This window comes from Lissotriton helveticus, chromosome 2_1, assembly GCF_964261635.1.
Source record: "Lissotriton helveticus chromosome 2_1, aLisHel1.1, whole genome shotgun sequence".
In the NCBI taxonomy this organism is placed as follows: domain Eukaryota; kingdom Metazoa; phylum Chordata; class Amphibia; order Caudata; family Salamandridae; genus Lissotriton; species Lissotriton helveticus.
The window spans coordinates 739,011,817-739,025,681 of record NC_136059.1 but is presented as its reverse complement, the minus strand read 5'-3'; the positions used below and the strand labels follow the sequence as shown (position 1 = coordinate 739,025,681).

The 13,865-nt window shown below is 46.8% G+C and overlaps 1 protein-coding gene across 1 annotated transcript in view; it reads left to right on the top strand.

Moving 5' to 3' along the window:
- NUDT12 (nudix hydrolase 12) overlaps positions 1-13,865 on the top strand; it is a 212,932-nt gene that overhangs the window by 41,133 nt on the left and 157,934 nt on the right. Inside the window, exon 3 of the mRNA XM_078675455.1 lies at positions 7,085-7,674. Coding sequence (XP_078531581.1) covers positions 7,085-7,674 — 590 coding nt within the window. The remainder of the gene's footprint in view (positions 1-7,084; positions 7,675-13,865) is intronic.

Genomic DNA, 13,865 nt, shown 5'->3' with positions numbered 1-13,865 from the left:
TTCTAGCGACCCAGCCCCCAATAAAACCGGATGTGCAGCCAAACGCGCAGCGGACGCGCCAAAGGCAAGCCTGTCTGCGCCCGTCAGCGTCCCAGAGGCGGCTAGGGCGGGAAACGCTGCTGGTGCTACCATGACTCATGGTGAGCATATCATGTATAACAGCCTAGAGTTGAAGAGGCTTATGCCTACATTGAATTGCCATAACAGTATAGACCTGGGGGGACAGTAGAATCATGAAGTTCAGGAAGTGTAAGTGTACTAGTTCCATCTGCCCAGTTAGGGAGCCCGAGCCCGTTGTAAGAGGGTAGGAATTAAATTCGGAATTGTCCGGGACCTATGGGCAGGAGTATATTAGAGCTTTTCTGCTCAATGTACGCTCCCTGAATAAAAATGCCCAACATGTAGCTGACCTCATATCAGACTTAAGGTTGGACATTTTATTTCTAACAGAGACTTGGCTTACGGAAACATCCAATCTCACTCTGGCAATAACTATTCCCCCCGGGAATACAATTTTGAGGAAAGACCGAACCACTGGGAAAGGTGGGGGCATTGCAATGATCACTAAAAATGACATCTCGACCAAATCAATTCCTATGGATGAAATCGAGGGGGCAGAGAGTTTTGGCTTTCACTGCACTTTCTCTGCCCATCAATCTCTGGCCGGAGCACTAATTTACAGACCTCCTGGTCATGCAGGACCGTTTCTGAGGAGTGTTTCCAACGTAACGGTACCACTTGCCCTCAGATTTAAACATGTTATGGTCCTTGGTGATTTTAACGTCCATATGGACAACTCGGAGAGTCCTGATGCTTCTATATTAGGCGAGGCCTTGGAATCCTTGAATTTGGTTCCCCTTGTAACTAGACCTACTCACGAAAAAGGCCATACGCTGGATCAAGTCTGCTCCAATACCCCTGTACAAACAGAAAGCCTATTCCCTTAGTTTGGACAGATCATTTTCTGTTAGGACTACAGATAGAGAAACGAATAAAAGCGGCTCATATTATGGAGAAGCAGCCTTCTTTTAAAACAAGGCCCTTTTATAAAATCACCCCAGAGACCCTGAACATTGAGCTCACTGCGCACCCTCTTCCCTGGAGTTGTTTGATAGAGAGTGATGCAGCTAGCCTGGAAAACTGGATAAAGCAAGGTGTGGAGTCGTTGGCCCTGCAGTTCTCTCGCCCTCTACGAACAGCGAAAAGACACGCACCTTGGTTTAATGAAACTTTGCGGCAATGTAAAATTGCTTGTAAAAAGTTGGAAAGAGTGTGGAGGAAGAATTTTAGTATAGATAGCAAAGTATTATATAAAAGGGAGCTTAAACTGTATCACCGTAAAATTCTGGAGGAAAAGAAAATTTTCTTTGCAGCCAAGATTGAGGATTCGACTAACTAGAGCAAGGAAATTCTCAAAATCGTGAAGCATTTCATGTCGCTCACAGCAGGTATCATTAAGCGTGATGTATCTGATACTTGGACACGTCAGTTAGCTTCTTTTTTTCATAAGAAAATAACTGACATTCATTTTTAGAAAAAAGGGAAGCAAGTTGCACCGGGTTATGTGCTTCAATTTAGATCACACAAGTGAACGCTAAATAGTAAAGTCAAATACTAATTAAGTTTTTATAAAAATATATTTATCTTTTATTTTATTGTAATTATAAATCTCTCATTTGTTGTTGACATTTGTTGATAGAAAACTAAATAATCGTTTACACAAGTATTGTTATGTCTTTAAATACAATTATATACACATGTATGCAATACAAATCCAGACTTGATCATAGTGACTCTTTTCATAAAATACAGAACTAATTCCCCTTCAACGCGTTTCGGCGATTTGCCTTCCTCAGGAATTCTGTATGTACATGTTGATACTGTCTATGAGAAGGTGATGGCTCCGAAATAAAATGCGTGTATTATGTCTGAGTTGTGCCTCTATCAATTATTCAATGTGGTAGAGGGACTGCCACCAACTGGTGGGTAGACTTCTAATGAAGCTGGAGGGAGCCTTAATTTCAGTCTCGCACCGGAATATGGCGAAAGTTTCCTGTCGTGTTTGCTTTTCTTTGGTAATTGCTGTATACTGCTTCCACCTAATTTTTGCGACAGGAAACTTTCGCCATATTCCGGTGCGAGTCTGAAATTAAGGCTCCCTCCAGCTTCATTAGAAGTCTACCCAGCAGTTGGTGGCAGTCCCTCTACCACATTGAATAATTGATAGAGGCACAACTCAGACATAATACACGCATTTTATTTCGGAGCCATCACCTTCTCATAAACAGTATCAACATGTACATACAGAATTCCTGAGGAAGGCAAATCGCCGAAACGCGTTGAAGGGGAATTGTCACTATGATCAAGTCTGGATTTGTATTGCATACATGTGTATATAATTGTATTTAAAGACATAACAATACTTGTGTAAACGATTATTTAGTTTTCTATCAACAAATGTCAACAACAAATGAGAGATTTATAATTACAATAAAATAAAAGATAAATATATTTTTATAAAAACTTAATTAGTATTTGACTTTATTATTTAGCGTTTACTTGTGTGATCTAAATTGAAGCACATAACCCGGTGCAACTTGCTTCCCTTTTTTCTAAAAACGTACAGTTTCCTTACCAGGGTTCATCCTTTGAGGTAGGGGCCCCCCTTTCTTCCACATATAATAACTGACATTCAAACATCCTTAGTTCCTTCGTCTAGTACTCTGGCTAAACCGCAGCTTCACAGCTTCCATCCGATATGTAAAGCTTTCCTTCTTCAGTTCCCTACTATGACTTTTGAACAATCTCTCAACATAATGAAGAATTTAAAATCTGGATCGCCTTCGGATCCTTGCCCTTCCAAAATACTTGTGACTGTGGCTGATATCATCAACCCAGAGGTCAATGCAGTTCTGAATCTGTCACTAAGCAGCTGCCAGGTACCATCTATTTGGAAAAGGGCCAAAATACTGCCTATGCTTAAAAAGCCTACAGCTGACCCTTCATTAGTATCCAACTACAGACCCATCTCGCTCCTCCCTTTCTTTGCTAAAACGATTGAAAAATATGTGAATTCTGTAACCACCAAATTCATTGAAACAAACAACCTCCTCCACACGAGTCAATCTGGCTTCCGCTCAAATTTCAGTATGGAGAATGCTCTACTCGAGATCTCGGAATCCATCAAAGAGACTCTCGATTTGGGTGGGAGAGCGGCTTTGATATTGTTAGATCTTTCGGCCACCTTTGACACCGTGCCCCATGATAGACTTCTACTGAGACTGAGAGCGTGCAGAGTGGGGGGCTTGGTTTTGGAATGGTTCTCCTCCTTTCTGGATGACAGAAGTCAGGAGGTCTGGACTCTCCCCTTTTCCTCCTGTATGCCTCCCATGAAGGTCGGTGTTCTCCAAGGGTCTATTTTAAGCCCACAGTTGTTCAATCTGTATATGGCTCACCTGCCCCTTTGGCTGAAGATACAGGTGCAATAATTATATGTTATGCTTATACTCAGCTGTTGTTTACCTGTTAAAAGGGAGAGGATTTTGATGGGGAGAGGATTTACAACTGTTTAAGAGAGGTCTTTGCTTGGTTTAGATGCAATCAGCTACAGTGCAATCCTGAGAAGTCTGAAGTGACCCTCTTTGGATCTTTAGCGCCAGACTCTTGGAGGCAATGGTGGCCTTCAGATATGTCACCCCGCAGACTTCTGCTGGCATTGTGAGAAATCTGGGGGTAAAAATGGATAACTCTTTAGATATGAAGAAACAAGTTCAATCGATCGCAGGAACCTGCTATGGCATTCTGAAAAGGTTCCGGAGATTTTTGCCGCTTCTATCACTTTCTCATAGAATGACAGTGTTCTAAGCTCTCATTACCTCAAGGCTGGACTACGCTAATGTCCTCTATGTGGGCCTTCCGGAGTGTTTAAATTTGCACGTTCCCGCAGAGGTGGCCGTTCTTTTGAAGTACAGGTAGCTCATCTTTGGAATAGGCTACCTACTACAATACGACAACTTACAGATGTATGGCTGTTTAGGAAACAACTCAAAACCTGGTTATTCCAGCAATAATTTCATCATGAGTCGGTCCTGTTTTTCAGTAGCGTTCTGTTCTGCTTAGCGCCGGGACACTCGATTGAGTTGCTGTGCGCTTTACAAATACGCAATAACATAACATAACATTTGCATGGGCACTATTAAAAGTACTTTAAACAAAAAGAGAGAGAAAGGGAGTTCTACATAAATGTAGGGAGGGTACTCCTGGTCCCCTGGTTAATAGTTTGAACAACAAAATGGAGGAGTGTCCCCTATTAAAAGTACTGCAACTTTCTAGGGTTGAGGAGAGGTTTCACTTTATTTGGCAGTGGAAATGCTTTTCATACAGGAGAGCTCAGCTTCCACTGTCCACAGAACTGCTGCATGCTCCAACCACAGGAGAAATGTTCCACAAGTGTAAACCGGTACCACTGGCGGAACATTGACCCCTATATTATTGGGGTTTCAGCTAGAGGCTCGCACCACTAGGCACTGGGGGAACTCCCAGACATTGAAGAATGATCTGGAGACCACTCTCTCCTTTGTAAGGAGACAGTTCGGTGTCATGAAGGCAGCAGTGCATTAAGTAAAGATTCATTTTCTTCTGTTTCAGTTGGCTCCATGAGTGGGTCAGGCAGGGTGTTTTGAAAGGTAAAACCAGGCATTAATTGGTGAGGACCTCTAAGTGATCGGGACTAAAATTCCTAGACTTCAACTCCAGTATTTTGAACCACTGTGACTCAGGTTTACGGATATGCATGCCCTAATGTCTATCCTTTAGTCTTTTTCCCTCTAGAAAACCAAAACAGTGAATTGTTAACTGGCCTGTTTTCCTATGTTTCTGAGAGCATAGAATGCCTAGTGTCATATATGCAGCAGGTTTCACCACCAACAAAGGTTCCTAGAAATCTGGGTATGGAAATATTAGTGTTTTTTTAGTAAAGAATTAGGTCAGTGGTAGGAAAGCAGCCACTACTCCAAGCATTCATGAAAAGATCACATTTATGAGAGTTGACGGGTCTCACAATTTCAGAGAGTTTGTTAACGTTCTCATAAAATATTGAAAGATCTTTAAAATACTCTACATGTCATTTTTACAAGATCAAGGTTGATCTACCTGTGTGGGATGAGACCCCAAACCAGAAAGGTTTAATGATGTAGCATGATAAAACTTTTAAAGCCAGCCCCTGTGGTAATGAGGCTGACTCTACTTCAATGAAGTCCAAACTGTCCCTCTGGTAAGACATTTGCAGGCCTTTGTGTCTGATGTATCTGTCTAGGAATCAGAATTAGGCTTGGAATCCTTATCCTCCTCCACGGTGCCATACAGATTAAGAAGATGACAAAGGTTAAGGGGAAAACACCAAACTGATTTCCCTGCTTTGACTTCTCTGCACTCTTTCAAAAGACTTGGATACATATCTATTGTGAAGACTTGAACCTGGGGCTCAGAAACATACTGCTAACCAAGGGGTTGGAGGGTGCCTGTTTCTCTAGCATTCCTACATCCCCATGCATGACAGAACTGAACACAAACCGCAAAGGCCATATGTACTAAAGCATTTTCTCATAGACACAAAATGGTTAAACCCCTTTGATACATCTGGCTGAAAGTACCTTAAATAAAACCAGTGGCTTCCTAACATTCTGTGCCTGGTCCAATTTGATCTGTTTTTAAAATCTCAAGGAAGAATGGCCTTCCCAAATATGAAGCCTCTATCACCATCCACGGTAATTGTAAGAATAGAATCCCATCTAATATGGCCACCACACTTGCACACTTCATCCCATACAGCCATTGTAACATCTGAAAACTGAGGAAAGGGTAAGATCAAGGAACCTACTCATCCAAATTCAGCAAACAACACTGATGCAGCGAAGCAGGAGTATCACCGGATGCCCAGGCAAACTACTGTCCAACAGACAGAGTGGCAATACATCAGCAGCTTTCCCAAAACACTTGTTTGCCTCCATGTGTGACTGAGCTAGCGAAGACTTGAGCAAGGAGGTGCATGCAACCCACTATACTACCCCATTATGAAAGTGAATTAATATTTTGAGTGAATGACTGTCGACCACAAGAAAAGTCCACTGCAAGTAATAATGTTAGCAATTATTGAGGTACAAGACCAGATTTCAATAATTTAAAACTACAATCATCCTTGGACAGCAATACCACAGAGCAAAAAAGCTTAACGGGGCGTGGGGGGATTGTGTAAAGGATATAGAAATCCTGAAACACAACACAATACAAATTTCAGTTCATTTTCTAACATTTGAGAAAACATTATAAACAACATGACACAAAAACTTTAGAAAAATACAATAAGAGGAACCGGAGAGATGAATTTTTAAACATTGAAGAGAAAAACCACCATGAAAAATTAAAGCACCAATCGGAAGTAAGGTTCCTATGTGACTAGGATCTTTCCATGTTTCAGGCTGACCGCAATGCGGCGCAGGATGATATGCCAAGTAGGTTTTTGCTGGTCAAAGTTTTTACTTTCTGACTTATTGTCTGTCGGAATCCTCCAATTGAGCAAGGCATAAGTCCCTTTGAGGTCAGATGGGTATTGAGCGGGGTCCTGCCAAAGCCGTTGCTTTTGGAGGGAAAAGCTCCAACAGGAAAAAAATAATTTCACCCCTATGGAAGTCTTCCCCCAGAAACCCTCCAAGCTGCTGTTCCTGGACAGACAGGTGTTGCATACCTCACCCACAGCCTATCTTGCCACAAGGCCCAAACATTTGACTGTGTCTGGGAGCAGGTTTCATAAAATTTAACTTCACCATTCAGTTGCATTTGTAATAGATATTAAAAGTAGTAGTACAAATTATTTTAATGTATAGGCTGAAGATTTCCAGATGAAGAAATTAATTTCTTATGTAAACATTGTTCATTTATTATAGTTTTACCTTCTCTGCTTGTAGAATACTGCTAAATGAACATACATTTTATGGCTAGCTTTTATTAACCATACTATTAAAATGTTGAATTGGAAATTTAAAATGAGAAATGACTCTTTTGATTAGATTATTTTAATATTTCGCAGGTGCGACAAGTCTTTGGTCAACAAATCAAAGCAAACTGCATTGGATATTGCCAAGTTCTGGGGCCATAAACATGTGGCTAATTTGTTGGCCTCTATTAAAGGTGGACATAAGCCTTGGTTTTTGCCGGATGCAGTGGAAGAACACGAGAATTACTTCAGCAGCTCCCTGTTGGACAGGAAGAGTGAGAAAAGGACTGACCTTGATTGGCTCCTAACCAAACAGTGCCAGGATGCCACGGTGTACATCCTCTTTTCATGTTTAAGCCCGTTGCTTGTTGTAGGGAAAGGAGGTGATAATACAGAGGAAGGGGATGTCCGGCTCTGTAGGCTTCACCATGTAGAGGTCAAAGAATACCTGACCCAGCCTGAACACGTGTCGCTTATATTTCTTGGAGTGGAAATAAAGCAAAATGTGCTTCATTGTGTAAAAGAAGTGCATGCTGGTGAAAAGGAGGATGATGGCCTAGTAGCCTGGTTTGCACTGAACGCAGAGAATATTACAACTGAACAGTTCGAGAAAAAACATGAGGGGTGCTTTTTCCCACAACCTCTGATGCCATCACTCTTTCAGCTGTCTCAGCAAGAGTCTGGTAAGGTGTGCCTAATGACGTGGATTGTCAGAAATATTGCAAACTTCTTGGAGTTCAGAAATATTAAAGGGCTTCCTTGATCCAGTGACAAGCATTTAGAACATGTTTGTTTTACAGTAACCCATTTTTTCCTGAAATTCAGGTGAAAGAGAAACTGAGTTGTTCATTACTGTAGTTTAATCGCTGCAAATGTTTTGATTAATGCAAAGGTACAATAATTAGTTATACTATTTGTAATTATCAATCAATCAATCAATCAAAGCATTTATATAGCGCACTACTCACCCGGGGGTCTCAAGGCGCTAGGGGAGGGGGGTCCGCTACTGCTCGAACAGCCAAGTCTTGAGCTTCTTCCTGAAGCCAAGGTGCTCCTGGGTCAGGCGGAGGTGGGTCGGGAGGGAGTTCCAAGTCTTGGCGGCCAGGTAGGAGAAGGACCTTCCTCCTGTGGTGGCTCTTCGGATGCGGGGGACGGCGGCGAGGGCGTGGCCGGTCGATCGAAGCTGGCGTTTGGGAGCGTAGAAGTTGAGGCGGCTGTTGAGGTATCCTGGGCCTTGGTTGTGTAGGGCTTTGTGTGCGTGGGTGAGGAGACGGAAGGTGATTCTCTTGTTGACCGGGAGCCAGTGCAGATCTCTCAGGAGTCCGGAGATGTGGCTGCGACGGGGGATGTCCAGGATGAGTCGTGCTGAGGCGTTCTGAATCCGCTGGAGTCTCTTCTGGAGTTTGGCGGTGGTCCCGGCGTAGAGCGAGTTGCCGTAGTCCAGACGGCTGGTGACGAGGGCCTGGGTGACCGTCTTCCTGGTCTCGGTGAGGATCCACCGGAAGATCTTACGTAGCATGCGCAGGATGTTGAAGCATGACAAGGAGACGGCGTTGACTTGTCTGGTCATGGAGAGGGAGGAGTCCAGGATGAAGCCCAGGTTGCGTGCGTGGTCTGTTGGTATGGGTGCGCTGCCCTGGGCGGGGGGGGGCCACCAGGAGTTGTCACAGGCGGAGGGTGAAGATCCCAGGATGAGGACTTCCGTCTTGTCCGAGTTCAGTTTCAGGCGGCTGTTCGTCATCCACTTGGCTACGTCTGTCATCCCTTCGTGTAGGTTGGCTCTGGCGGTGGCGGGGTCGTTGGTGAGGGAGAGGATCAGCTGGGTGTCGTGGGCGTAGGAGATGATGTTGAGGTTGTGTTGGCGTGCGATGGCTGCGAGGGGGCTCATGTAGACGTTGAAGAGGGTTGGGCTGAGCGAGGAGCCTTGAGGAACGCCGCAGATGACTTCGGTGGCTTCTGATCTGAACGGGGGGAGGCGGACTCTGTGTCCTTCCGGCGAGGAATGAGATGATCCATTCCAGTGCCTTCTCCTGGATTCCGACGTTGCTGAGGCGCTGCACTAGGGTATGGTGGCAGACAGTGTCGAAGGCCGCGAAGAGGTCTAGGAGGATGAGGGCCGCTGTTTCTCCGTTGTCGAGCAGGGCTCGGATGTCGTCGGTGGCTGCGATCAGGGCGGTCTCGGTGCTGTGGTTGGCCCGGAAGCCAGACTGCGAGAGGTCGAGGGATCCGTTTGTCTCGAGGAAGGCGGCCAGCTGCTTGTTGACGGTCTTCTCGTTGACTTTTGCAGGAAACGGGAGCAGTGAGATGGGGCGGTAGTTCTTGAGGTCGGTGGGGTCGGCTGATGGCTTCTTAAGTAGAGTGCTGAGTTTGGCGTGCTTCCAGCTCTCCGGGAAGGTTGCGGTGTCGAAGGAGGTGTTGATGATGTCCCGCAGGTGGGGTGCGATGACAGCGTCGGCCTTGTTGAAGACGTGGTGAGGGCAGGGGTCGGACGGAGATCCGGAGTGGATGGAGTTCATTGTGTGGATGGTGTCTTCGGTGCTGATCGGGGTCCAGGCGCGGAGGGTGGTGGTGGGTGGCGGTGGTTCAGTCGTGGCGTGCGTCGGTTGAGTGCTGAAGCTGTTGTGTATGTCCGCGATCTTGTTGTGGAAGTAGGAGGCGAGGGAGTTGCAGAGGCCTTGCGAAGGGGTGATGTCGTTGTTTCCGGGGTTTGGGTTGGAGAGCTCTTTGACGATGTTGAAGAGTTCCTTGCTGTTGTGTGCGTTGTTGTCCAGTCGTTCCTTGAATGCAGTTTTCTTGGTGGCGTGGATCAGTTGGTGGTGTTTTCGGGTGGCGAGCTTGAGGGTAGTCATGTTGTTCGGTGTTGGGTCTCTGCGCCAGGCTTTCTCGAGTGCTCGGCAGTTCTTCTTGGAGCTCTTGAGTTCGTCGGTGAACCATGGTGCTTTCTTGCTGCTGGGTCTGCTAGGCGGGGTCTTCAGAGGGGCGAGGTCGTCTGCGCAATTGCTGATCCACTTCGCGAGGTTGGTGGCCGCCTGGCTTGGGTTCGTTGCGCTGGTGGAAGGGTTCATGCTCAGGGAAGTCGCGAGCTGGTCGGCTGTAATCTTGTTCCAGTTTCTGCGTGCAACCAATTACATTTCAGTTGTAGGTCTGAACATTAATTGATATGACTGCATGGAATTCTCTTATAAGCTGTTTGGTTTTTATATTGAATTGTTTTATTTGTAGGCAACTGAGCAAACACATTTTGTGATAATTCGCTGTCAAACAGTTTTGCTTGTCTGCAGGATTCAGCCATGTCTCATCCGTAAAGCTTACATGTTGAGAGTCTTAAAACAGTCTCACTTGCTTCCTCGGGTTATTGTAAACTAAAACAAATCTTTGATAATGAATGCTATGAAAAAAACAAGTTGCTGTTAAAGCTCTGATCGTGTGTTCTCTCTTGAGGAGAACCCTAGAACTCTTCTTAACTGCAGGTACTGCTGCTAACCTGTCAAGGTTCAGTACTCCTAGTTCGAGGTGCCTCCCCTTGTTCTCCACCCTGACTCCTGCTGCCGATTTAGCTTTCATCCTCAAACTCTGTAAAGTCAGTCACATTATTTGGGAATCGAAAAGAAGTAAACTTTCTATTCCGTGCTGGCCTATTTTGCTAGGGTTAATGGGGTTTGTGGAAGAGGTGTGGCGCAGCGGCCAGGGCGACTGACGCAGGACGCTGGGGATCACTGTTCGATCCCTGGCTCTGGCGGCAGGGGTCTGCCCAGCATCATGTGACTCTAGGCAATAGCTCACTTAATCTTCCCGACGGCCCCCAGCGACTTGACACCTTCGGGTAATTGTTCGCGCTTTACAAATACTGGTACTACAAAGTCTCCTGTTACACAAACTGTCCTACTCACACTCGCTGGTTTAGGTTAAGACTCCCTGTAAATCTTCCATCTCTCTGGAATTCTGTGTATGGCAAAGTGCACTGACTGGCTTTCAGTGCACAGGAAGGACATTTTGTGCTTGCACTGAAAATATGATCCAGTGCTTTCAGACCAGCGTGTTATCTGAGAGAAAACATTCACACAAAGATTTTCTTCCGGAGCTCCTGGGATAGGAAGCGGTATGCAATACAATATATAAAAGGTACACACCTCATAGAAAAGACTATGCTGTCATCTCAACCACGCTTCCTTTTTAGGTCGAAGCCTGCGTTGCAGCGCATGCGCTGCTGCAGGCAAAGAGATATTGTGAGGAGGGGATTTCAGTATGGCGTGAAGCCACGCCCCTTTTTTACATTGGCAGGCCTCTCGAAACTGAGGCCTGCCATTGGAAAAAGCTCCTGTTTAGCAGATTTGTCTGCTCTGGATACCTCCTCTCGAGGACTCCATGACCTGCCTTACGGTAGCACGACAATATTTTTAGAAATATTGCCTTGGCAACCATGAGGCAGGTCAGGGAGTCCTGGAGGGTCGGGATTCAGTATCCTGTTCCCGCCCCTTTTTTTTTTTTTTGTGTGCGTGCGGTTTTTGTCATTGTTGCCTCGTTCTCCTTGCTGGAAGGAGGCATTGCAATGGATGGACCCTCCTTGTTTTTAATGGTGCAAATATCGTTCTGCTCTGGTACAAAGTTTCAGTAAAATAGTCATGGGACCCTAAAACGGAATAAACCGAGCCACGTTCAGCAGAAATGAGGCATTTCTTATTTCACGCGCCCCTTACTGTATGACATCACCCCTGAAATGAATGCACGCGCCGGAGACGTGCCTGCAGCCAAGGACAGAGCGAAAGACGTGTGATTGCATTCTTTTATAGTACAGTGCGTTTTGCTGCTTGTATATGGTGTACGCTTTTGTTTTAAAATGTACTGACTTTTTTAATACTATATCACAGCGAATGTTTTTATATCACAGGGGTTTGTAATGCGCGTCATTCTGCTGTAGTTACTTACATTGTATCGTGCTAGGGTAAACTGGGTGGATTACACCGAAGGGTGTTCTTTTAATTTGTAAAATATTGAGTTGAATTGTGCGTGTTTGTGTTATATTGTCCTGCAAGGTGTACTATATTCTTGTTACTCTTGCCCCCCCCCCCCCCCCCCCCCGAAAAAAACCTAAATTCAAACCTCAAACTCACCTTAGCACCTAAAGGTGCTTCCACTCACGCTGTGTGCTGTACAAAACATACACTTTTTTCACAGACCCTTTCAACACCATAAAACGTGTAAAATAAGCTTGGAAAAACGACATATAGCACACAACACAGAGCCACAAACTCTATAACAAAGCACACCCACAGAGAATTCGGACCCCAGCCCAGAACCGCTAGACACCCCCTCCCTCCCCACAGCACAAAAGCTTAGACTCCCGTACCCCAGCAGAGAACCACTGAATATCCATATACAGCACAGAACTCAGTACTCCAGTGTACGGAACCCCTCCCGCTGCCTCCTCCCACCACGCCACAGGCTCTCAGACCCATACACGCAGCTCATGGTCCATTGAGCCCAACCTCTGCCGACAGCCCTGGAGACCCGTGCTCTGGAACAACCCAGAACTCTGCCTCTACCACAGGAAAAGCGCCTAGAGTCTCCTGTGAGGCGTCCGTAGTCCTCATCATAACTTGTACTCTTTGCCCTGTCACCCGTCGGCCTTCTCTGCTGCCACCCGTGTCTGATAAGAGCGCCCACCCTCTCCCAGTACTTGCATCTCTATCCCGTCTTTTCTGGTAGGGGGAAGCAGGTGGGTCCTCATTTTCCAGGGTAATTCTCTACAGGGGTCATCTCTTGCCCTGAGATGCGTCCCGCTCTCTCCTCACTCTGTACCTGAGGTACACCCTCACCTCGCCTACCATCTTAACACATGTGTCTGGGGCTGGGCTCAATCCTCTCCTCCCGGGGCCCAATTATAGGTGCTGTGCTTCTAAAGGGAGTGGCGCCCCTATGTACCCAAGGGCTGCACTCCTCCCGGGGCCACATCGTGTGCAAGGGAAGAGGGTCTATCTAAGCGTCCCATGCTTGTAGGGATCCCTTTAGCGGCGCCGTCTCTCTCACTCTGAGCCATCATTTGCAGGGAGGAGATGCTGCGCTTTCAAGACGCCCCGCATTCCCGCCCCCACCCCCCACCCCCCACCCCGGGGTCATACCCCTCTACCGGGTCCTATAATTTATAGCCAATGAGTGAGAAGCTTTCTAGGTTTGCTTCCTCTCTCGTGGATCCCATCTTTTGACAAGTGTCCCCGCCCTGCCCCTTCATTCACAGGACGGGCTGCTGCGCGCGCCTCTCCTGGGACTCGCATCCCAATGGTCCCACTCTGACCTCATCCAGAGGTCATGTTTTTTGCCTGGAGTCACCCCAACCCTGTTGGGGCCAGTTGGACGGGATGGTTAACTCTTTCCAGGTACCAGACCTCTCTGTCAGTACTACCTCTTGCCCAGGGTCACCCCTCTGCTCCTGCGGATCTGAGGGAGCCAGGGCTCCCCGTGGGGCACCGAGGCAATTCTAGACCCCCCCTCCTTGTTGTCCCTAGTCTCCAGAGGCCCATTGGATGATAGGGTGCGCCTCTCCATGGACACCCCACTCCTCCTGCGTATCTGCGGGAGCCAGGGCTTCCCATGAGGGTATTCTAGTCCCCCCCACCACCCGTTTGTTGCCCCTCGTCTCCAGAGGCCCATTGGATGATAGGGTGCGCCTCTCCAGGAACACCCCACTTGGTGGGTCTCATCCGCTGCCCCGCCTCGCCCCCTCTATTACCCAGCACTGCGCGGAAGCTGCGCACGGTGTTCCCCTCCCTCGGACGGTTTCCTGCGCGCTGGTACTTCTGGTAGAGCTTTATCATGTGGAGGGAGAAGGTGTCTGGAGCGGCGCCTCCGGGGACCCCATCGAGGAGGACCCCTGAAG